The following is a 24,894-nucleotide window of genomic DNA, read 5'->3' as shown; positions in this document are numbered from 1 at the left end:
CTCTGCTTTGCCTGTATGCCCATTTGTCCGTCTGAAAATTGTGCCATCCAAAAAGAATATTTTTCAGCATTTCGGCAACTACCTACTTGTGGTTTTAAGGATAATCTTATGCCACTTGTGTGAATAGTTTAACTTTGTCTCTCACTGCCAGGCCAACGCGATCCATGCTGAAGACCTTTCGGTAGTTGTTCTGGTCATACAAAAAAATGACCTGGATCGAGTCTCTCCCCACACCTTGTCCTGACCCGGCTTCTGAAAATTGCTTTTGATCCAGCCGCACGTCGGTCACACATGAAAGCACGAGGGCTTAGTCACACTGGCATCCACGAGCCGGTTAGACCGGAAAGACGTGGCACTGAGCCATGTGCTAAAAACTGGGTTCCGTCGAAATCTGCGCCCGGATGCTGTTGCAGCAGAGGCTGTTGGGAAATTCCCCCCTGCTCCTGCACGGGCGACAGCGTGACCACGCTCTTCCCCTTTTTCTCTCTTCTACCCTCAAATCCCGTAACTTTTGTCTGAAATGCTACAATGCAAATGATGAAAGAGTACGGCATAGGCAAGTTATGAAGACTTTCTGGTTGGGGAAACTCGTCTTTTCTCCCTCAAAAAGTAGCACCTGCTAAGCAGGGTTGACTTTGGCAAGTACTTGGATGGGAGACCACCTTGGAATACCAGCAGTCGGGAGGCGGGGGCAGGCTTTATTCAGCCACCTCTCTGAATATCCCCCAGGCCCCCAGTAGGGGTCTGTCACCAGAGGTCGCCATGACTTCCAGGTGCATGCATGCACACATATATGAAAAATACAAAAAAAACCCTACACCTGCCATATTGTTTTTCTTCAAAAAATTTTGATGCCCGGCAGTGTTCCCTCTGAGTTTGTATGAGCTAGTTCACAATTTTTAGCCTCCAGCTCACACATATTTGTCTTAGCTCAGGGAGGAGGGCTCCAGAGCAAACTAATTTATGCAGTAGCCAAATCGCTCGCTCACAACTTTAATGCCAGTCACTCACAAAGTAGAATTTTTGCTCACAGGACCCCACAGCTTAGAGGGAGCATTTTGTGTGGGAGGAACGGGGACGAGGTTCGGCGCGAGGCCTCTTAAATGTGACCTGAAGTGTGGGGTGATTGCCGTGGATTTCCAGATGAATACCCGGAATCTTTGTCCTGTTAAAAACACTGTCCGAGAGCAGAGCAGTTAACTATATCTGGCCTCTTCCAGTCAGAACCATTTTGCTCTGGGTTTGGAGGGGAAGGGGGGTCGACATCTGAGAAAAGCTGCAAGAGGTGGAGGCTGACCAGAAAGTGCCCAAGATGTGGCACTGAGAGTGAACTCCAATTATGTGTCCCAACCTTTTGTCTCCACCTTAAACCACCCTTGAAATCTGTGGCCTGAGGCAGTCGCCACCTCCTGTGGCCAGCCGTGACCTTAGCAGTACTCTGAAGTCATAAGGGGAGGCCCCACCTTATCCTCCACAGCCAATCTTTCCCCCTTTTAATTCCGTTTTGGCTCCCGGAGCAGAACAAGCGACGGCCCGGTTGAGGGCCTCATTGTTGAATATGCATTTTATTCTTTTCACAACCTGTCCGCTCCTCAGAGTAGAGCTGCCTTGGGTGGGGGGGGCAGTTCTTGCTGCCTCCCCCCCCCCCGGCAAAGCATTCAGTGGCCTGCAGGATGTGGCGGAAGAAATTTGAGTTCCTCTAGCATCACGTCCCCATCCATTTCCAGGAAGATGGCGTCCTTTGGCGGAAAGCAGTGGGGGAATTCGTCCAGAAATCGGCCATTGGCGAATATCTGAGAGAAAAATGGACAGGGTCAAAGGAGGGGGAAACCTCTGGCCAGCCAGGCACAACAATCTGAAATCATTGGGGGGGGGGGCCTTGCTTTTGTCTCCTCTAAGCTATGCGTCTGAAGCCTCAGGCGAGTGGCAGAGGCTCACCCAGATGGGTTTGAAGATTCTGTAGTACTGCCATTCTTTGGCTGTCTCTGGGAGAAGAAGAAGAAGAAGAGATTGGATTTATACCCCGCCCTTCACTTGGAGTCTCAGAGCGGCTTACAAACTCCTTTTCCTTCCCCTCCCCACAACAGACACCCTGTGAGGTAGGTGGGGCTGAGAGAGCTCTGAGAAAACTGCTTGAGAGAACAGCTCTGACAGAGCTATGGCTTGCCCAAGGTCATCCAGCAGCTGCAAGTGGAGGAGTGGGGAATCAAACCCGGTTCTCCCAGATTAGAGTCCGCACACTTATCCACTACACCAAACTGGCTCTGGAGGATCTTGCCGCGCATGGATAGAGTGTCAGGGTGCCACAGCTCTTTCTCGGCATGCACACTGAGAAGTCAACAGGACAGAGGATTCGTCCACAGCTGGGCTTTATGTATTTCATCTCCGATTTTCTGGCACTGCTGCCCACTGTCCTAGCTTTGTGAGACCCCAGTTCCGTGTCTCTGATGCTACCTGACTTCCTCTCACAAGCTTAAGAACATCAGAAAAGCCCTGCTGGATCAGACCAGTGGTCCGTCTAGTCCGGCATCTTGTCTCACCCAGCGGTCAACCAGTTCCTCTGGAGGGCCAACAATGGGATACAGAGGCCGAGGCCTTCCTCTGATGTTTCCTCAAGGCACTGGGGTTCAGAGGTTGACTGCCTCTGAATGTGGAGGTTCCTTTTCGTCACCATGGGTAGTAGTCACTGATAAACGTGTACTCCATGAATCTGTCTAATCCCCTTTTAATGCCTATGGCCGTCACCACATCCTCTGGCAGCAAATTCCACATTTTAATCGCTACCGCTTGTATTTCATGCAGGACCTAGAAACTTTGAAGGCCGCTAGATATCACCTAGATCAGAGATGTCAAACTCGTTCGTTACGAGGGCCAGGTCTGACATAAACGTTACTTCGTCGGGCCAGGCCAGGTCTGCCGTAAAATGAAATGCCAGGTACCGGAGATATAAAGTTTATAAAGGACACAGACAAACCCAATCAAGGCTATTTTTTACTCAAAATACAAACAAAAGCAATTGATTTACTGGGGAATCCACGAAAGCCCCAATAAACGTATCTAATCATACGCAAGATGAGATTTTTTTCCCCCAAAGGGATACCATACCCTCCCTCTAGCCATTTCCTTTCATTTCTTGACAGCTTCAACCACACACCTGATAAGTCTCCTGGCCTCCCCTCACACCAGTTGCTCGTGGGCCGGATAAGAGCCCTAGATGGGCCAGATCCGGCCCCCAGGCTGCATGTTTGACACCCCTTACCTAGATGGTTCATAACTGTTCCAGATAAGACAAGGAAGTGAAGGCCTTATGCTGTCCCCCACCCCCCCGGGAAACATGCAATTCCAGATAGACTGCTTCTCTACATGAAGGTGCCATTTAATTATCAATGCTTAGGCTTTACCCCTTTCTGCCCCAGGGTGGCTAATAACCTCTTCAGTGCCCTCTAACCTTTGCCCCTGTGAGTTCCTTCTGCTGATTGTTGCATGTGGAAGTGCTCTTTGCTTTCCACCATGGACCACCAGTCACATAATCCTCGCTTCCTCTCACGCAACACACAAATGTCCCCAGGATCCCCGGCGGAGCCATGCATCATTTGAAAACCTCGAATTGTTTTGTTCCGGACTTTAGGGGGGGGGAAACCCCAAATGCTTCCCCTCCCCAGACAAACCTTGTAGCTGTTGCGAGTCACGTTGATTTTGATCGTGAACCTTCTGCCTGGCTTCAGGGGGCTCTCCTTTATCCGCGGTCTGTCTTCGAAGCAGTTGAGCGTAACAATAGCCATGTAGGGAAGGTCGTCGAAGTGGGCTTCTAATCGGAGAGCCTTCGCCCTCTCGTATTGGCCGTTAGCGAACTGGATGTAGAACCTGCCAGAAGAGAGAAGGATTCACCGATCTGCCCCAGCGGGTTTTTCTGGGTGCTCAGATGATAACACACACACACGCACAGCCTGCTGACTCTCCTGCAAAAATCGAACTTGTGAAGCTGTTCCACGTACGGTAAAGGAACATAAGAACATTGGAAGAGCCCTGCTGGATCAGACCAGTGAGGGTCCGTCTAGTCCAGCATCCTGTCTCACACAGTGGCCAACCAGTTCCTCTGGACGGCCAACAGCAGGGCAGAGAGGCCAAGACCTTCCCCTGATAGGAACATTAGAAGAGCTCTGCTGGATCAGACCAGTGAGGGTCCATCTAGTCCAGCATCCTGTCTCACACTGTGGCCAACCAGTTTCTCTGGAGGGCCCACAACAGGGCAGAGAGGCCGAGGCCTTCCCCTGATCAGAACATCAGAAGAGCCCTGCTGGATCTGACCAGTGGTCCATTTAGTCCAGCATCCTGCCTCACACAGTGGCCACCCAGTTCCTCTGGAGGGCCCACGACAGGGCAGAGAGGCCAAGGCCTTCCTCCGAGGTTGTCTCATGGCTCTGGGATTCAGAGGATGAGTGCTTCTAAATATGAAGGTTCCCCTTGGTCACCGTGGCTAGTACCCTCTGATAGACTTCTCCTCCGTTAATCTACCTAATCCCCTTTTCGAGCGGTTTATTCCTGTGGCCATCGCTACATCCTCCGGCAGCAAATTCCATATTTTAATCGCTCTCTGTGTAAAGCAGTATTACCTTTTGTTCGTCCTGAGCCTACTGCCCATCAGCTTCATTGGATGCCCTTGAATTGTAGTTAGTATTTTCTCTCCCCATCCCATGCGTAGCTTTAGAAACCTCCCTCATGTCCCCCTTTAGTCTCTTTTCTAAACTGACTCTTCCGCCTTTCCTCCTAGAGAAGGGGCTCCAACCCCCCCCCCATCATCTTGGTCACTGTCCTCTGTACTTTTTCCAACTCTGCCATGTCTCTTTGGAGATACGGTGACCAGAACTGTACACACTATTCCAAATGAGGATGCACCATAGATCTATACCGGGGCATTACAATATTGGCCCTTTTATTCTCAATCCCTTTCCTGATATTTATTTGTTGTTGTTGTTGTTCAGTCGCACAGTCGAGTTCGACTCTTAACGACCCCATGGACCAGATCACGCCAGGCCTTCCGGTCTTCTGCCGTCCTCTGAAGTTTGCTCAACTTCATGTTCGTTGCATCTATGACACTATCTAACCATCTCATCCCAGTCTTTTTTGACCTTCAATCTTTCCCAGCATCAGGGTCTTCTCCAGTGAGTGCTCCCTTCTCATTTGGTGGCCAAAGTATTTGAGCTTCAGTTTCATTATCTGGCCTTCCAGGGAACAGTCAGGGTTGATTTGATCTCCTTGCAGTCCAAGGGACTCTCAAGAGTCTTCTCCAGCACCCTAGTTCAAAAGAATCTATTCTTCGGCGCTCGGCCTTCCTTATAGTCCAACTCTCGCAGCCATACATGACTACTGGGAATACCATTGCTTTGACCATGCGGACTTTTGTTGGCAGTGAGACATCCTATTTTTCCATGTATGTACACATCTGCTACGGGTACCATAGAGTTTGCCTTCCCCCCCCCCCCACCGCTGCAGCACACTAGGTTGACACTTTCATTGAACTAGCCACTAGGACCCTGAGGTCTTTCCCCCTCTCAGTCTCCGCAAGTTCAAACCCCGTTAGCCTCTACTTGAAGTTAGAAAAAAAAATGTGTCCCAGTGTGCATTACTTACCAACACTGGACTTATTTGCCATACTGTCACTCGCTCACCCAGTTTGTGGAGGCCCTCTTGGGTCTCTTCCCAGTCAGCCTTGGTTTTCGCCATCCTAAATACTTTTGTGTCATCTGCAAACTCGGACACTACACTAGTCAGCCCCAGTTCTAGCTTCCCACACTGAAATGGGCTGGTTTGGGTCAGTGTTCCCTCTAAGCTGAGTGAGTGCGAGCTAGCTCACAGTTTTTTAGCTTCCGGCTCACACATTTTTGTCTTAGCTCAGGAAGGATGGCTCTAGAGCAAACCAGTTTATTCAGTAGCCAAATCACTCGCTCACAACTCTGATGCCAGTAGCTCACAATGTGGAATTTTTGCTCACAAGATTCCACAGCTTAGAGGGAACATTCGTGGGGAAGGCGGCCTCTCGCCTAACTTCCAGTGCAGCAAGGGGGTGGGACTCAGACCTTCTTTACTCCTGCCAGTTAGCCGATGGTGGGCTGCGGTTCCGTAGTGGAGTGTAGGAAGCGCTCTGTGCATGCCCAGAAGCACTCTCCTTGAGTGATACTGCACAAGTCCCATGAAAATGTCATAGCATGGCAAAACCTTGGGGGGGGGGGGTTTTCAAGTAAAATAAAAACAAAAGAGAAACGCCCTCAAGGAGCGCCAACCCAAAAGTTCGCAAGTAGGTAGATCAAAAAGAGAGAATGTATTGCGAAGTGCAAATCAAGAGCATCACCTAAAACTGCAACTTGAAAAAGAACGTGACAAGGATTTGTTGTTGTTGTTCAATCGCACAGTCGAGTCCGACTCTCCGCGACCCCATGGACCAGATCACGCCAGGCCTTCCGCTCTTCTGCCGTCCTCTGAAGTTTGCTCAACTTCATGTTCGTTGCATCTATGACACTGTCTGACCATCTCATCCCTTGCCGTCCCCTTCTTCTTTGACCTTCAATCTTTCCAGCATCAGGGTCTTCTCCAGCAACTGCTCCCTTCTCATTTGGTGGCCAAAGTATTTGAGCTTCAGTTTCATTATCTGGCCTTCCAGGGACTCTCAAGAGTCTTCTCCAGCACCATAGTTCAAAAGAATCTATTCTTCGGCGCTCGGCCTTCCTTATAGTCCAACTCTCGCAGCCTCCTGTACAATGTCACGAACCTCCGTCCATAGTTCTTCAGGCACTCTATCTATCAAATCTAGATCCTTGAATCTATTCTTCACGTCTACTGTATATTCATCAGGGATGCGATCTAGGTCAAACCTGACAAGCATACAGTCATAAATAATCTTCGGTGTTACCAGTAACAAGTGTGTACGTACGTGGAAAAATAGATGGGATATCTCTATAAATATAGAAAACATCAAAAAGGCATTAATGCACGTCACGGACTACAGATCAACAGCCAAACTCCGTCTCGAGTAGCTCTTTGTTAGACCATTTCTCTGTTATCCTGTTTATTGCATTTTAAAAGTGTCACCTAACGCTAATGCCACGACAGCTATGTTAATCAGCAGAGAGTCCAAAAGCTTCCATTATTTTAAAGGTCATGTTTAAACATTAACAGCAAAGAAAAAAAGAGGAGGTTTGCGGTACGGAGAAAATAGAAGACCGGAACCCCGTGAATATAATAACGAAAAGTTTATAAAAATAGTATGTGAACCCTTTAACAAATGTGACGAATGAAGAATATTATACTAAATGTTTCTGGTATCAGTCCAGTTTTTGAACCAAAGCGATCCTGTTAATGGGGCACTGGTAAAAATCCTATTTCCACAGTGTCTTCTCCAGGAACAGGTACTGCACCCGAAACCTTAACAAACGTTATGAATGATGAATATTATACAAAATGCTTCTGGTGTCAGTCCAATTGTTGAAGCTTCGGCTCCATCAGCGTCGGGCTTTATTGCTTATCTGGGAAGGACGGCTTCAGATAGGAATTTTGTTACAACTGAAGTGTCTTCAAAAATCGGACTGACACCAGAAACACTTAGTATAGTATTCTTCGTTCGTAACGTTTGTTAAGGGTTCGCATACTATTTTTATAAATTTTTTGTTAGTATATCCACAGATTTCTAAACATTCACAGCAGCAATTATTTACTCAAAGAACTCCCCCACTCCAAAAATGATTAATTTACTAATGTGCGTGTGTTTTATGTACTATCAAGTCATTTCTAACTTAGGGCGACCCTGTGAATTAATTACCTTGGGGTTTCCAGCCCTGTGTTGGGAAATACTTGGGATTTGGGGGGCGGAGCCCGGAGAGGGTGGGGTTTGGTGAGGGGAGGGGCCTCGGCAGGGTACAATGCCATAGAGTCCGCCCTCCAAAGCAGCCATTTTCTCCAGGAGAACCGATCTTGGTCGTCTAGAGATGAGTTGTTATAGCGAGAGATCTCTAGGTAATTGGCAACCTTAAATGACCTCCAAAATGTCCTTCTGTTAACAGCCTTGCATATAACCATAAAAGGTGTGCGCAAATGCCATAAATTCAACTCAATTTTTTTAAAAGTTGACCTACAAAAAGGGGATTTATTAGTTAGAAAGAAGAAGAGATTGGGTTTATACCCCGCCCTTCACTCGGAGTCTCAGAGCGGCTCACAATCTCCTTTCCCGTCCCCTCCCCACAACAGACACCCTGTGAGGTGGGTGGGGCTGAGAGAGCTCTTGTGAGAGAGGTGGGGTTGAGAGAGCTCTTTGGAGGACTGCTCTTGAGAGAACAGCTCTGAGAGAACTGACTGGCCCAAGGTCACACCAGCAGCTGCATGTGGAGGAGTGAGGAATCAAACCCGGTTCTCCCAGATTAGAGTCCACACTCCTAACCACTACACCAAACTGGCTCTCGGTGTCTCTCTCCGTGTGAGATGTAAAATTCATATTGTGAGATCAGGTGGTATTTTTCAGTGGGTAGTTTGCAACACACTCCTCCAACAAAAAAAATGAACTGTCTCTGGTGAGGAGCTCATCACTGCTCATTGTTGTTGTTGTTCAGTCGCACAGTCGAGTCCGACTCTTCGCGACCCCATGGACCAGATCACGCCAGGCCTTCCAGTCTTCTGCTCATTGAGCGTGGGTTTTTATGTCGGTAGGACTGATGGGTAAGTTACCGTTTGCTCTGTTCTGGAATTAAGCCGGCCAGCACAACGGTCGATTCCAGGCGCAGGCCACCTGAGATCCTCCAGTAGAAAGGCATATCCTGCAAGACAGAATTCCAAACTGAGGCCCACTTGCCAATTTTGGCTCCCAAGTTTCTAGTCCTGAAGAGGACAGAGAAATCTCTCGAATCTCAGGAACACCCTCTGATGTAGGGCCTCTAGTTCTCCAATCTGTGAACTATTGTGCTTAGATCCATGTCAGGAAATACATGGAGATTTGGGGGGATCGATCCAGAGGAGGGCGGGGTTTGGGGAGGGGAGGGACTTCATTGGGGTATAATGCCATAGAGTCCCCCTTCCAAAGAGGCCATTTTCTCACGGTGAATTGAGGGTTGGGAGCCCTAGTCGCCGGAGATGTGGACTTGAGCTGCGTTTCTTCTTTGAGGGGGTTTCTCTGCCTCCCTTTTCCTAACCCTGGAGCTTTAGGGATAGTCCCCCATCTCAAAACATTTACTTTGGTCGAATCTGCATTTGCATTTTTAAATTAGTTCCGTGCTGCTGTGACGCCGCCTTTCTCTATGCTCGTTTGAATGTTGTTTGGAGAAGATTCTTTTGAAGCAGTGCAGAGGTGCAATGGCAGTGGAGTCGCCCCGAAAGGACGATAAACATATGTGGACGTGCAAAAGTATGCTAGCACTGTTGAGGTGTGAAAACGACACCAAATGTAGACAGCTTTTTTGAGGACGGAGTCAAAAGGCTGGGACACCGGTGGGAACGACAAATGCAGATTCCGCCAATTGTTGCCACTTTGTGGCTGAAGTCAGCATGTTCCAACCAGGAGGCCTCTTTCCTCCTACCGGCCTGTCTGGTCAGACTGCTTCAATCAGTACCTTGTCTTTCACGGGTGCAAATCATACCTGGGACCTCACAAGAGTTCCTCTGGGTTTCCTGATTTGCAAAACGGGAATTGGATGCCAGAAGAATTCTCGGGAAGAGAATTCTGCAGTAAGATGACTAGGGCGATGTTTCGAAACGTTCAACGGGACTGAGAAATTGCGTGTGTTTTCCCTTCTCCAAAACTGTCTGTTACACCACAATGGCACGTGTGGGGTTTTTGTTTTTGTTTCGTTTCCTTTTACGAAGGCGTGGTTTTTCTAAGGAATACGGATGTGGCGGCTCTTCGTCTGAACCCGTCCGGTGGGGCAACAAGGACTCGTGCTGCATTTCTCAGTTCCCCAGGATTTAGAAATACACACAGTTTGCTTTGTCTCGGCCTCCCTTCAGTGGAGCAATTGAGGAACTTCCCCAATGAAGGGAGAAGAAGAGGAGGAGGAGGAGACTGGATTTATACCCCGCCCTTCACTACCCAAAGGTGTCTCAGAGCGGCTCATTTATTTAATTACAAACTCCTTTCCCTTCCCCTCCCCACAACAGACACCACCCTGTGAGGTAGGTGGGGCTGAGAGAGCTCTGACAGAAACTGCTCTTTTTTTTCAAGAACAGCTCTGACAGAACTATGGCTCACCCAAGGTCATCCAGCAGGTGCAACTGGAGGAGTGGGGAATCAAACCTGTTTCTCCCAGATTAGAGTCCACGCACTTCACCACTACACACAGCTGGCTCCTTTGTGGTTGCTGACCTGCCCAGTCTGGGGTTGAAGATGCCAGGTATGGCTGGTTTTTCCAGGTCCCCCCCACCCCGGGCCACTGGCGGAGGATGGGGGGTGGGTGTAGGGATACTCTTGGAGATTTGGAGGTGGAGCCCGAGGGGGCCAGGGACGTCAGTGGGGTACAGTGCATAGGTGTCAAACTCATTCGCTATGAGGGACAAATCTGACATAAACGTCACTTTGTCGGGCCGGGCCACACATGCCATAAAATGTAATGCCAGGTACAGGAGAATCAGCGTTCCCTCTAAGCTGAGTTAGTGTGAGCTAGCTCACAGGGTTTTTTTAGCCTCCGGCTCACACATTTTTGCCTTCGCCCAGGGAGGATGGCTCCAGAGCAAACTTAATTTATGCAGCAGCCAAATCGCTCTATCACAACTTGAATGTCAGGAGCTCGCAGAGTAGAATTTTTGTTCACAAGCCTCCACAGCTTAGATATATCTCTCATTGCGGGAGATATAAACTTTATGAAGGATACAGGCCAATCCGATTAACAATATTATTTTTTACCCCAAATACAAACATTCTTAAAACCTTAACACTCTTAGGTTATTTCCTTGGAGTATCTCCCTGATGCCCACCCACTGTTATCCACTCCCTGTTACACATTAGCACTGGGACAGCATACAGGGACATAATGCACAGCCTCAGTCATCTGGCAATAAAGGTAATGACCAGGTGCTCGTGGGCCGGTTCCGGCCTGCGGGCCGTATGTTTGACACCCCTGCCATCGAATCCGCCCTCCAAAGCATCCATTTTCTCCAGGGGAACTGCTGGAGATGAACTGGTATTCTGGGGGGGTCCCCAGGCTGCACCTGGAAACTGGCACCTTTGTGTATGGTTTTGCTCCGGTGTCCACAGCGTCTTGAGGAAGGCATCAGGTAGCGGTTAAAAAGCTGAGCGTAAATTGTGGGCTTCTGTTTCACCAATGTTTGCCGCCTGTCCTTGGTGAATTAGCAGGAGTCTCTCTCACACACACTCGTTAGGGTTGCCAGCTCTGGGTTGGGAAATACCTGGAGATTTGGGGGGCGGGGCCTAGGGAGGGCGGGGTTTGGGGAGGGGAGGGAGAGCCCACCTTCCAAAGGGGTGGTTTTCTCCAGGCGAACTGATCTCTGTTGCCTGGAGACCAGTTCTGATCCCAGGAAGTCTCCAGCCCCCTCCTGGAGACTGACAACCCTACACTAACTACAATCCCAGAGAAGGGCAATGCCAAGGAATGGTCAAACTATCGCACGGTTGCACTCATTTCACACGCTAGCCAAGGTCATGCGCAAGATCCTACAAGCTAGGCCTTAGCAGTACGTGGATAGAGAAGTGCCAGAAGTACATGCTGAGTTTCGAAGAAGTACACTAACTGAAAACCAAATAAAATGTCGGCATTTTCCCCAAGAAATCCTGGAAACTGTACATTGGTGTTCGACCAGGCAGAGTTCGACCTGTAGGCGATGGATGGATGGATGGATGGATGGATGGATGGATGGATGGATGGATGGATGGAGAAAAACATGCTTTTCCGGTGATTCCCTGGAAAATGAGAGGAGACAACCAGTGTTCCCTCTAAGCTGAGTGAGTGTGAGTTAGCTCACAGTTTTTTAGCCTCCAGCTCACACATTTTTGTGTCAGCTCAGGAAGGAGGGCTCCAGAGCACACTAATTTATGCAGCAGCCAAATCGCTCGCTTGCAACTTTAATGCCAGTAGCTCACAAAGCAGAATTTTTGCTCACGAGACTCCACAGCTTGGAGGGAGCATTGGAGGCAACTGCCCACCCAACGTTGGCTCTAAGTTTAAATGCCTGGTCATTCGGATCCCTAGTCTGTCCCTTACAGGCCTGCTGTACAATTTAGCTGGAGATGGACGGGGTGTGCGTTGAACGCCTCATTTGAGTTCTACTTACACACAACTAAATTACTTCGCATAATTGGCATCTACAATCGGGCACCAGGGATGGAGGATATCCCGCTTCAACTCCCGATCAGCTGTGAAACTCACTGGGTGACTCCAGACTTTTCTCTCTCCGCCTAACCTACCCCATCGGGTTGTTGTGAGCCTGAAACAGAGGTGGGGGAAACCACGTATATCTCCCTGAGCTCCCCAGAGGAGGGGGGGGGGGAGTGTGATAATAAAATATCAGGGTTTTCACAATTTGTAATGTTCCAGTCAAAGATGGAGAAGCTCTATCCAGTCAGTAAAAACAAGACCTGGAGCTGACTGTGGTTCAGATCATGAGCTACTCATTGCAAAATTCAGACTTAAACTGAAGAAAATTGGGAAAACCACGAGGCCATTCAGGTTTGACCTAGATCGCATCCCTGATGAATATACAATAGAGGTGAAGAATAGATTCAAGGGTCTGGATCTGATAGAAGGGAGCCCTCACTGGAGAAGACCCTGATGCTGGGAAAGATTGAAGGTCAAAGAAGACAGGGACGGCAAAGGATGAGATGGTTAGACAGTGTCATCGATGCAATGAACATGAAGTTGAGCAAACTTCAGAGGATGGCGGAAGACCGGAAGGCCTGGCGGGAGCTGGTCCATGGGGTCGCAAAGAGTCGAACTCGACTATGCGACTGAACAACAACAACAAATGTTACTTAAGGCTGAGCGCCGAAGAATAGATTCTTTTGAACTATGGTGCTGGAGAAGACTCTTGAGAGTCCCTTGGACTGCAAGAAGATCCAATCAGTCAATCCTAAAAGAAATCAACCCTGACTGTTCCCTGGAAGGCCAGATAATGAAACTGAAGCTCAAATACTTTGGCCACCAAATGAGAAGGGAGCACTCCCTGGAGAAGACCCTGATGCTGGGAAAGATTGAAGGTCAAAGAAGACGGGGACGGCAAAGGATGAGATGGTTAGACAGTGTCGTAGATGCAATGAACATGAAATTGAGCAAACTTCAGAGGATGGCGGAGGACAGGAGGGCCTGGCGGGAGCTGGTCCATGGGGTCGCGAAGAGTCGGACTCGACTCTGTGACTGAACAACAAATGTTACTTGCTGCATCATGGCTCTGTCACTGAGGGTGGGGGGAATGTGAGATGCTATCCCCCGCATTACCAGAGGAGAAGGTGGGCCCCCTCCTTCACCCCCTACCCTCATGAAGACGGAGAGGCTTGGCTCGCCTCCGGCCATCAGTGGCTTAGGAGACCATGGGCAGGAAGCCCACCGTTCTCTCCCAAACTGCACGGTGGCCAGCAGCGGTGCCCAGTGGGTAGAGTACGTTTAGAAGTCAGCTCATAAAAGTTTGAGAACCTGTGATGTCACATGCCGTATGCAACACCTTAAAGGTCTCCCTTGCTCGAAAGCTAGCTGAATCGGACCGTAGGGGGTGGTGCTCATCTCCGTTTCCAACCCGAAGAGCCAGCGCTGTCCGAAGACGTTTCCGTGGTCATGTGGCCGGCGTGACTAAACGGCAAGGCCCATGGAACGCTGTTCCCTTCCCACCGAAGCGGTACCTATTTATCTACTTGCAATTTCTTGCTTTCGAACGGCTAGGTTGGCGGGAGCCGGGGCCAGAGACGAGAGCTCACTCCGTCATGCGGCACTTGGGTCTCGAACTGCCGGACTACAGACCTCCTGCTCTGCAGCTCAGCGTCTTAACCTCTGAGCCACCGCAGCCCCATGCAACAGATTAGACCAATATAAAGACAGATCAAGACAGGTCGCCGTGTTCGTCTGCCTGTAGCAGGAGAAAAGAGCAAGAGTCCAGTGGCACCGTAAAGGCTAACCAAATTTGTGGCAGGGGAGGAGCTTTCGTGAGTCACGGCTCGCTTCTGAAGAAATGCCACCCATTTTGTTAGTCTTTGAGGTGCTGCTGGTCTCTTTTCTACTGCTACAGACAGACGAACATGGCGACCCACCTTGAATTCTACTTACTTACACAAAGGACTTTATATGCGCCTTGGACTGCCTCCCGGGAGATTGTGCTAGCGTTAGAACTAGCAGCTTTTGGGAACTGAATTATCTCGTCCTCGCAAGCAGGTGTGGATGTCTGCGACTGTGGAATAACGTGGATCCACCTTCAGGTGGGCGGGGCATTCTAGTTCTTCAGAGAAATGGGGTCAGGGGCTTACACGTCCTGAGAAACAGGACAGGGGTTGGCTTGCAGAGGGCAGTGCCCAACTGGTTTCCTGCTGTCGCGTTTGGGGGTTGTTGTTTTTTTGGGGGGGGGATCCTCTTTCTAAGCCAGCCGCCGAGGAATGAGCTTGAGAATGCAGGGTGAGGGGAGAGCCGTCGCTCTGGTCTGGGCACGTCAGCCACCGGGGTGAAAATCCAGTTTGACAGATGATGAGGTCTCCCCCCCAGGGTGTACTCCCAGCGGAGTCCAAGTCATGCTCTGGGTGGAAGGCTGTGTTCTCTGTGTGTGTGCGCGTCATGGCTTTAGGGCCCCAGGGTGTTCGGCGTGCAGTGGGGATGACCCATGCCAGACCGATGCCCTTACTGGAACTGACGCAGGCCTGTGGCACTAATTACTAGCTCTTTGCCTCTTCTTCTTCTTCTTCAGTCTGGTGTAGTGATTAAGTGCACAGACTCTAATCTGGGAGAGCCGGGTTTGATTCCCCACTCCTCCAGTCGCAGCTACTGGATGACCTTGGGCAAGCCGTAGCTCTGATAACAGCAGTTCTTGAAAAAAGAGCAGTTCCTGTCAGAGCTCTCTCAGTCCCACCGACCTCACAGGCAATGTTCCCTCCAAGCTGTGGAGTCTTGTGAGCCAAAGTTCTGCTTTGTGAGCTACTGGCATTAAAGTTGTGAGCGAGCGATTTGGCTGCTGCAGAAATTAGTTTGCTCTGGAGCCCTCCTTCCTGAGCAAAGACAAAAATGTGTGAGCTGGAGGCTAAAAAACTGTGAGCTAGCTCACACTAACTCAGCTTAGAGGGAACACTGCTCACAGGGTGTCTGTTGTGGGGAGGGGAAGGGAAAGGAGTTTGTAAGCCACTCTGAGACACCCTTGGGTAGTGAATCCAATCTCTTGGTTGGTATGAATCCAGTCTCCTCCTCCTCCTCCTCCTCCTCTTCTTCTTCTTCTGAAGAAAACAAAATCACCTCCGGACTCCCCAATATTGGTTTATAAAAATGACCCAGGGAATTAAACAGCAGAGGCCTTTCTGGGCTCCGTGTGCCAAAGGGTACCGCCAAGCAGGGTTCTCTCTAAGCTGAGTGAGTGTGAGCCAGCTCAGTTTCTTAGCCTCCGGCTCACCACATCTCCCCCTTCATTCAGGAGGGGATGGCTCCAAAGCAAACTGATTGCCGCAGCAGCCAAACCACTCGTTTTGCGCACAAGACTCCGCAGCTCGGTGGGAGTATTGCCGCCAAGTCTAGCCCGTTTCCGCAGAAAGGTATAAGCCAAGCGCCCAGTCTTGAAACGAACCCCTTCTCCGGTGACCCCCAGTCGCCTCTGATGCTCTGTACCGTGCCTGGCACATCACTCGGCCCGCCCTGCTATGCCACCCTGGCCAAATTCCATCCATCCATCCCCACCGCCCTATTGGGAGACCGAGAAGGCCCAAAGAAGTGGTACTCACGTAGGTGTCGGGTTCTAGTGTCATCCTTGCCCGTCTTTTGTGCCAGAGAGGGGGAAAGGCTGGAGCGAGGGCAGAGACTGTGCTCGGAGGAAGGCCTGGCCCTTTTTGTAGCCGCGGTGCCAAGGGAGGCGGCTCTCCCCCGGGGGCACCCAGCGAGTGCCAGCGACGCCCACGCCCTGTGACTTCTCGCTCAGTCAGCCTTCCTCCCGTGTGAGAAGTCACAGCCCTGACCTGTGAGGTGGCGCTCCAGAGGGCAGCAATTTCTTTTGGTGGCGCCTGGAATTACCCTCCAGCGAGTCACGGGCCCCGGTTGGCTAAGAGAGAGGTGTGGGCACAATTTCCTTCCCCGCAGCTCAGGTAGCACGAAAGACAACTGGATTTCTGTTGGCGGAGGAACCTCGAACCACGGCCACCCGTCTGAGGCGAGCTGTACGCCGGTCCCTGGGAAAGAGAACCACCCACTGACGTTAAGAGGACTCCTCACATGACTCAGGCCGGGGTGCCCGATGGGGTTACCAACCTCCAGGTGGTGCCAGGGGATCTCTGGGCGATAGGGATCCGTTCCCCTGGAGAAAATGGCTGCTTTGGGAGGCGGAGTCTGTGGCACTGAAGTCCCTCCCATCAAACCCCGCCTTCCTCAGGCTCCACCCACAGAATCTCCAGGTACTTCCCAACCCAGAGCCGGCAACCTTAGTCCCTGGCCTATTTAGAAGTTTAAATCCGTGAATGGTGCCCTCATTCTGATGTCCATAGGTGTAAATGTATGCACCTGAAATGACCCACACAATGAAAGAGACTGCTTTTCCCACCCACACCTACATTTTGCGCTTCTTTTATTGCCGTCAAATCCAGTGTTCCCTCTAAGCTGAGTGAGTGTGAGGTAGCTCAGTTTTTTAGCCTCCGGCTCACACCTTTTTGTCTTAGCTCAGGGAGGAGGGCTCCAGAGCAAACTCATTGATGCGGTAGCCAAATTGCTTGCCCACAACTTTAATGCCGGCAGCTCACGAAGTAGAATCTTTGCTCACAGGGCTCCATAACTTACTGGAAGCATTGGTCAAATCCAGGGGTAATTTCCTGCAGGAGCGCACAGGAGCGGAGCTCCGGCAGTAAAGAGCCCAGTGGGTGGGGACATGCAACAAGCCCCACCCCCTGTTCCCAGCAACCCTCAGTCAGAGCAAGAGCAAGAAGCAGCCAGGTAAATTGCAGAGCCCCCCTCCCGCCTGCCCCCAGTCCAAACCAGTCCAGTGGCACCTTTAAGACCAAGTTTTATTCAGGTACAAGCTCTCCCTCCTCTGTGAGGGCAGATCTGCATGTCCCCCCCCCCATAGCTAGCAATCCAAAACAGTCCAGTGGCAGCTTTGTTCAGGTACTTTTTTTTCCCTCCTCGTGGAGGGCAGATCTGCACATGTCCCCCCCCCCAATAGCTAGCAATCCAAAACAGTCCAGTGGAGACTGAGCGGTGGTGCGCTGCTCCCTCTAAGCTGTGGGGTCTTGTGAGCAAAATTTCAACTTCGTGAGCTCCTGGCATTAAAGCTGTGAGGGACTGATTTGGCTGCTGCCTAAATCAGTTTGGTCTGGAGCCATCCTTCCTGAGCTAAGGCGAAAATGTGTGAGCCGGAGGCTGAAAAACTGTGAGCTAGCCTCACGCCGACTCAGCTTATAGGGAACACCGGTGAGGGGGTCTGGAGACCAAGTCCTGTGAGGAAAGGTTGAAGGAGCCGGGACAGTTTAGCCTGGAGAGGAGACGACGGAGAGGTGATAGGATCACCATCTTGAAGTACTTGAAGGGCTGTCCTGTAGAGGATGGTGTGGAGTTGTTTTCTGTTGCCCCAGAAGGTTGGACCAGAACCAACGGGTTGAAATCAAATCAGAAGAGTTTTTGGCTAAACGTTAGGAAGAACTTCCTGACAGAGCGGTTTACAGGCTTCCCCGGGAGGTGGTGGTTGGCTCTCCTTCTTTGGAGGTTTTCAAGCAGAGGGTAGATGACCCTCTGACAGCAGTGCCGATTCCGTGAACTTAGGGAGATCATGAGAGGGAAGACAGGAAGGGTTGGCTCAGTGCTTAGTTCTCGTGGCCCTTTCTTACACGCACAGGGAAAAGCTGATCGCCACTTTGGGGTCAGGAAGCCATTGTTCTCCAGGCCAGTTTTGGCCAGGGATCCTGGAGGGGGGTTTTTTGGTCATCTTCTGGCCATGGATCAGTGGTCACTGTGTGTGTGGGGGGGGGGGAAGTATTCGTGAATTTCCTGCATTGTGCCGGGGGTTGGACTAGATGACCCTGGAGGTCCCTTCCAACTCTGATTCTATGATTCTAAAAGAATGAACACGCTTGGATTAGTGCAGCTCAGGCCATTTTGGGAAAAGCACAGTGCTGGGAGTGATCTTGTGTCGGGATCTGGTCTGGGATCTTTGGCGAGACAAGTGGGGTGTGAAAGAGAAGCAGCCAGGCCCTTCTGATCTCCAGCACCATAACCCACATTTTTTCCTAATCCCAAACCCTTGCAAAGGCTGAAGACAGTTCGCATTTGTATACAGAAGCACGACAGATGCTTTCTTCAGAATAAAATGCTTTACTGACACTGCCATGTATGCCATCCCCCCGCGGTGGCTCAAGTGGTTAAGACGCTGAACAGCAGGCTGGAAGGACTGTAGTTCGGCATTTCGAGACCCAAGTGCCGCATGACAGAGTGAGCTCCCCTCTCTGGCCCTGGCTCCTGCCAACCTGACAGTTCAAAAGCAAGAAATTGCAGGCAGATAAATAGGTACCACTTTGGTGGGAAGGTAACACCGTTCTGTGCACCTCGGCGTTTAGTCATGCCGGCCACATGACCACGGAAACGTCTTCGGACAGCGCTGGCTCTTCGGCTTTGAAACGGAGATGAGCACCGCATCCCTAGAGTTGGATTCGACTGGTTTTCGAGCAAGGGAAACCTTTACCTTACCTCCCATCAGGGCCAGAGGTGTGTGTCTCTGCCTCCTGGCCCCTTCTCAGCTCAGTACTGGACATAAGAGAGGACCACATCCCCATTAATGTCCAGGGTGTTGTTTTCCTGGAAGTTGTGGAAACGGTGTGAATAGTTAAAGAGCGGCTAGCCATTGGCAAAGACCTTGAAGCGCACTTTCCCGCAGCAGGTGGAGAGCTGTTCCGGGCAAGAAAAGACCCAGGAGAGGAGGAAAATCAGAAGCAGGGTATTGGGGCATGAAACTCGGATCAGTTTCAGCATCGCTCCTCCTGGGCAGGGGGCCATCAAGTTTGCTAGCCGTAGGGCAGTGAAATGAGACCACTTGCATATAAGGACAGGAGAGGGGGACAGAACTCCTAGCCACCCAGGAAGATGTGACTTCATTATTTAAAAACGTAAACCAAAAATAGTATCCTACCAAAACAGTTGGATGCAAACTGAGCATCCATCTTGGACATCGAGGGCAGGGCAGCATCAATTAAAATGTGGCAGCGTTCCGTGCGCCTTGGTGTTTAGTCATGCCGGCCACATGACCACGGAAACGTCTTCGGACAGCGCTGGCTCTTCGGCTTTGAAACGGAGATGAGCACCGCAAACCTAGAGTCGGACTCGACTGGCTTTCGAGGAAGGGAACCTTTACCTTTACCTTTTTTAGGAAGCCGAAGGAGAACAACTCAGGTCACAGAGGATTCGGGATGGACTGATTTGGGTCAGGGATTTGGGGGGGGGGTTAAGGGGACAGGGATTGTATTCAGCCCATACAAAACAAATTGTTCTGGCCTGACAATTTACAATCCCATTCTCTTTTATGTGCCACAAAGACTGAGGACCGGAGGTTCCCTAAAACTACCCAGATGGAGAAAAGAAATTGAGTAACCAAAGTCCATACTACCCACAATGCAAATCTGCTGCCTAAGCATTTGCTATTCCCCCAGAGTGAACAGGAGGGGGTGGCCCCTCTCCCCTTGGGGAGAAGCAATCCTGGACCTGCATAGACATGTGGCATTAAAAAATCAGGTCAAGAAAACCAAATTTTGAAACCTGCAGCAACTCTATATTTCTAGGTAGAGGTAAAGGTTCCCTTGTTCGAAAGCCAGTCGAATCTGACTCTAGGGTTGCGGTGCTCATCTCCGTTTCGAAGCCGAAGAGCCAGCGCTGTCCGAAGACATTTCCGTGGTCATGTTGCCGGCATGACTAAACACCAAGGCACACGGAACACTGTTTTTTCTAGATGGGGCTTAATTCTGCTAGCCATTTAGGAGGGCTCTGTGTTGATAAAGCCCAGTCGCCAACCCAGAATTCTGGTTTGCCCCAATTCCCCTTAGAACTGGCCCACACACTTTCAAACCTTACCGCAACCATCAGCTTAGAAGTTTAACTCTGTTTAATCATGAATATTAAGGTAACCAGGATGATGATTTCTGTTCCCTAAATTTAAAACTTCCATGTTTACTCAGTGCCATTATGACACACACATATCCACACACATGATTTCTGCTGAAAATTGTTGTGTAAGCAACTCACAGTACTCCAAAAATGAATTTCGTCAGTGCCAGAATTTGGAAATTTTGTGGCCACTCACTCTAATCCTCTTGGTTAAAGAGGGGACCAGGGAGGCAATTCTGATATTTTCCAGCAGAGGGCAGCAGCAAGCCACACTCTCATTCCCTCCCTCTGCTAAAAAAAGCCCAGAGAGGCAATTCTGATATTTTCCAGCAGAGGGCAGCAACAAGCTGCACTCACATTCCCTCCCTCTGCTAAAAAAAGCCCAGAGAGGCAATTCTGATATTTTCCAGCAGAGGGCAGCAACAAGCTGCACTCACATTCCCTCCCTCTGCTAAAAAAAGCCCAGAGAGGCAACTCTGATATTTTCCAGCAGAGGGCAGCAACAAGCTGCACTCTCATTCCCTCCCTCTGCTGCAGAGGGCAGCAACAAGCTGCACTCTCATTCCCTCCCTCTGCTAAAAAAAGCCCAGAGAGGCAACTCTGATATTTTCCAGCAGAGGGCAGCAACAAGCTGCACTCTCATTCCCTTCCTCTGCTAAAAAAAAGCCCAGAGAGGCAACTCTGATATTTTCCAGCAGAGGGCAGCAACAAGCTGCACTCTCATTCCCTTCCTCTGCTAAAAAAAAGCCCAGAGAGGCAACTCTGATATTTTCCAGCAGAGGGCAGCAACAAGCTGCACTCTCATTCCCTTCCTCTGCTAAAAAAAAGCCCAGAGAGGCAACTCTGATATTTTCCAGCAGAGGGCAGCAACAAGCTGCACTCTCATTCCCTTCCTCTGCTAAAAAAAAGCCCAGAGAGGCAACTCTGATATTTTCCAGCAGAGGGCAGCAACAAGCTGCACTCTCATTCCCTTCCTCTGCTAAAAAAAAGCCCAGAGAGGCAACTCTGATATTTTCCAGCAGAGGGCAGCAACAAGCTGCACTCTCATTCCCTTCCTCTGCTAAAAAAAAGCCCAGAGAGGCAACTCTGATATTTTCCAGCAGAGGGCAGCAACAAGCTGCACTCACATTCCCTTCCTCTGCTAAAAAAAAAGCCCACAGAGGCAATTCTGATATTTTCCAGCAGAGGGCAGCAACAAGCTGCACTCTCATTCCCTCCCTCTGCTAAAAAAAAGCCCAGAGAGGCAACTCTGATATTTTCCAGCAGAGGGCAGCAACAAGCTGCACTCACCTCCCCTCCCTCTGCTAAAAAAAAGCCCAGAGAGGCAACGCTGATATTGTCCAGCAGAGGGCAGCAACAAGTCGTATGCTCATTCCCTTCCTCTGCTAAACCCCACCACCACCAACACTCCCTCTAAGCTGTGGAGTCCTGTGAACAAAAATTCTGCTTTGTGAGCTACTGGCCTTAAAGTTGTGAGGGAGCGATTTGCCTACTACATAACTTAGTTTGCTCTGGAGCCCTCCTTCCTGAGCGGGGACAAAAATCTGTGAGCTGAAGGCTAAAAAACTGCTCACACTAACTTACCTTAGAGGGAACACTGCCCACCACCTGCCAACATAGGAGTCTGTGGTGTAGTCTTGAAGTGGCTCACCTCATTTCTCCAAGGTCGGGGGCAGGTGGCGCTGGGGGAGGGGGTGTCAACCAGGTACCCACTGGTACGTCGGGTTCCTCGGGGGGCAATTCACTGTCCAATGTTGTTTAACATCTATATGCAGCCCCTTGCCCAATCAGTGCGGAGTTTCGGGCTGGGGTGTCACCGGTATGCTGAGGACACCCAGCTATATCTGTTGACGGGCGGCCAGCCGGATGCCTCCCTGGCAAATCTGGCTGAGAGGCCATAGGCCGTGGCGGGATGGTTGAAATAGAGCCGGCTGAGACTGAATCCTACTAAGATGGAGGTTCTTTGTCTGGGTGGGGGGGATTCAGGGTTGGGATGTCTACTCCCGGCTCTTGACGGTGCACCCTTAGCACCGGCACCAGTTGTCAGGAGCCTGGGTGCGATCCTGGATGCTTCATTATCAATGGAGGCCCTGGTCACAAATGTTGCCAGACTGCAGTTCTTCCAGCTACGCCAGGACAGGCAACTGGCAGGCCCGTAGCCAGGTTTTTGTGGCTTGTGGGGCAAATCTTTTTCTGGTGGGGATGAAGTTCTCAATCCAGAAAGAAAAGCCATTTAGCCAATAGAAAGTTTGTTACCAGGATAGATCTCTATATTGCAAGCGGTCAACCGCTTTAGACGACAGTTCTCAGCTGCTGCAAGTTAATCCCTTCTGCCGGCCTAAGCAACAGTTCTGAGAACAAGCCGGCAGGTGGGGAGGGATGACTTCTACAGTCAAGAAAGCTAGCCCTTAGGAGGCAGGAAAATTCTCTTAAAGGAGATCAGTTTCTTGCCACAGAGCTAGAAGGGATCCTAGAGGTCACCTACTCCAACCCCCTTGCTCAGTGCGGGAATTAGTCGACTACAGCGCCCCACTCTGCTTAAAGGAGCACACGTTGTAAAAAGAATGTTTAAAAGTGATTGCAAAAATCATTTACAGGAGAAATTATTTTGGGGCTGTGCCTTTAATAAAGGGGGTGGAGCCCTCAGAAGCCCCATTGTAGCTGCAGGCCACACGACTGGCCCCCCACCTGTCTCGCCCTGACCTGCCCATGATAATCCATGAAACGGTCACCCCCCAGACTAGACTACTGTAACTCGCTCTATGTAGGGCTACCCTTGAGACTGCTTCTCCATAGCTACAGAGGGAAGATGCGGTCCCAGCCTGCTTTCCCGCTCTCGCTGACTCGCCCCATTTCCCTGTTGTGGTGTGTGTCTAGTTCCTTGGGCTTTTTAAAGAGTTCGTTGCTGTCCCTGTGGTCCCTTGGGGTCCACTTCCCTCCCCAGATCAGATCCCTGAATGGGGAATGAGTGTTCCTCTGCTCTGATATCCACGTCCATAAATGTCCACACATGAACAGTCGGGAACCACACTGCGGAGCCCGCCTTTCCGCACACCGCAGATACATTTTGCTTTATCCAAAAGGAAAATTCTGTGTTCTTTTAGCTGAAAGAATAAATACCCTTGGGTTTTAACCAAGTATAGGTCAGGCACTTTTGGAATAAGAAGAGCCCTGCTGGATCAGACCAGGGGTCCACCTAGTCCAGCCTCCTGTCTCTCACAGGGGCCAACCAGTTGCTCTGGAGGGCCAACAACAGGGCAGAAAGGTTGAGGACGTCCCCTGATAAGAACATCAGAAGAGCCCTGCTGGATCAGACCAATAGTCCATCTAGCCCAGCGTCCTGTCTCATACAGTGGCCAGCCAGTTACCCTTGAAGTCCAGCAAGAAGGCATAAAGGCTGAGGCCTTCCCCTTAGGTTCCATTCTGGCTCTGGGATTCAGAAGCTTCGTGCCTCTGAAAGTGGAGGTTCCCCTCAGCCACCATGGCTGGTAGCCATTGATAGACATCCTACATGGATCTATCTATGACCCCTGGCTATATCTGATCTGCTGAACGGATAAAAGGAAGTCCTTCTTCACCCAAAGAGTGATTAACACATGGAATTCACTGCCACAGGAAGTGGTGGCGGCTACAAGCATGGACGGCTTCAAAAGGGAATTAGATAAGCATATGGAGCAGAGGTCCATCAGTGGCTATGAGCCAGAAGGTATAGATAGGGGCTCTGGGGCAAGTGATGCTCTGTCTTCTTGGTGCTTGGGGGGGCCAACAGTGGGAGGGCTTCTAATGTCCTGGCCCCACTGCTGGACCTCCTGATGGCACCTGGTATTTCTGGCCACTGTGTGAGACAGAGTGTTGGACTGGATGGGCCTTTGGCCTGATCCAACATTGGCATCTCTTATGTTCTTAATATGGAGCAGAGGTCCATCGGTGGCTCTCAGGCACAAGGCATAGATAGGAGCTCTCGGTCTGGGGCAAGGGATGCCCTGTATTCTTGGTGCTTGGGGGGGTCAACAGTGGGAGGGCTTCTAATGTCCTGGCCCCACTGGTGGACCTCCTGATGGCACTGGTATTTCTGGCCACTGTGTGACACAGAGTGTTGGACTGGATGGGCCTTTGGCCTGATCCAACATTGGCGTCTCTTATGTTCTTATCTAACCTCCTTTTAAAGCTGTTTATTCCTGTGGCCATCCCTACATCCTCTGGTAGCGAATTCCACATTTTAATCACTTAAGAACATCAGAAGAGCCCTGCTAGATCAGACCAGTGAAGGTCCATCTAGTCCAGCATCCTGTCTTACACGGTTCCTCTGGAGGGCCAACCACAGGACAGAGAGGCAGAGGCCTTCCCTTGATGTTGCCTCCTGGCTCTGGGATTCAGAGGCTCAGTGCCTCTGAATGTGGAGGTTCCCCTCAGCCAGCATGGCTAGTAGGCACAGATAGACTTGTCCTCCACGAATCTATCTAGTCTCTTTTTAAAGCTGTTTATTCCTGTGGCCATCCCTACATCCTCTGGCAACAAACTCCACATTTTAATCGCTGGGATGTGATATTGTGTGGGGATCAGGGCAGGGGTCTTTGGTGGGGCAACTGGAGGGTGAAAGGAACGACTAGGATTTCTCCAGGAATCAACCAGGGCCTTCTGTTGCCCAGCCCCGTAACCC

The 24,894-nt window shown here is 50.5% G+C and overlaps 1 protein-coding gene across 1 annotated transcript; it reads right to left on the bottom strand.

Moving 5' to 3' along the window:
- Positions 1 to 1,658: 1,658 nt before the first annotated feature.
- On the bottom strand, positions 1,659 to 15,975 carry LOC107106830 (galectin-4-like). The gene is made up of 4 exons (XM_015407043.1): positions 15,887 to 15,975; positions 8,713 to 8,801; positions 3,669 to 3,864; positions 1,659 to 1,793 (listed from the first exon to the last, which is right to left on the bottom strand). Exons 1-4 carry the CDS (start codon positions 15,908 to 15,910, stop codon positions 1,659 to 1,661), a joined length of 444 nt encoding a protein of 147 aa, XP_015262529.1. The 5' UTR covers positions 15,911 to 15,975.
- Positions 15,976 to 24,894: the final 8,919 nt, after the last annotated feature.

The sequence above is a fragment of the Gekko japonicus genome, unplaced genomic scaffold (genome assembly GCF_001447785.1).
Source record: "Gekko japonicus isolate JY-2015 unplaced genomic scaffold, Gekko_japonicus_V1.1 scaffold2099, whole genome shotgun sequence".
NCBI lineage: Eukaryota > Metazoa > Chordata > Lepidosauria > Squamata > Gekkonidae > Gekko > Gekko japonicus.
Note: the sequence above shows the minus strand (reverse complement) of the source record. Positions and strands in the feature narration are given on the sequence as shown.

What these genes read in the sequence shown, in the direction of transcription:
- LOC107106830 (XM_015407043.1), bottom strand. Translation starts at nt 15,910, where the DNA reads ATGACACTAGAACCCGACACCTAC. An exon ending in ATTCCAGAACAGAGCAAACG is followed by an intron (nt 3,865 to 8,712) that starts GTAACTTACCCA and finishes CTCTTCTGGCAG; the next exon opens with GTTCTACATCCAGTTCGCTA. An exon ending in TGACTCGCAACAGCTACAAG is followed by an intron (nt 1,794 to 3,668) that starts GTTTGTCTGGGG and finishes TTTTTCTCTCAG; the next exon opens with ATATTCGCCAATGGCCGATT.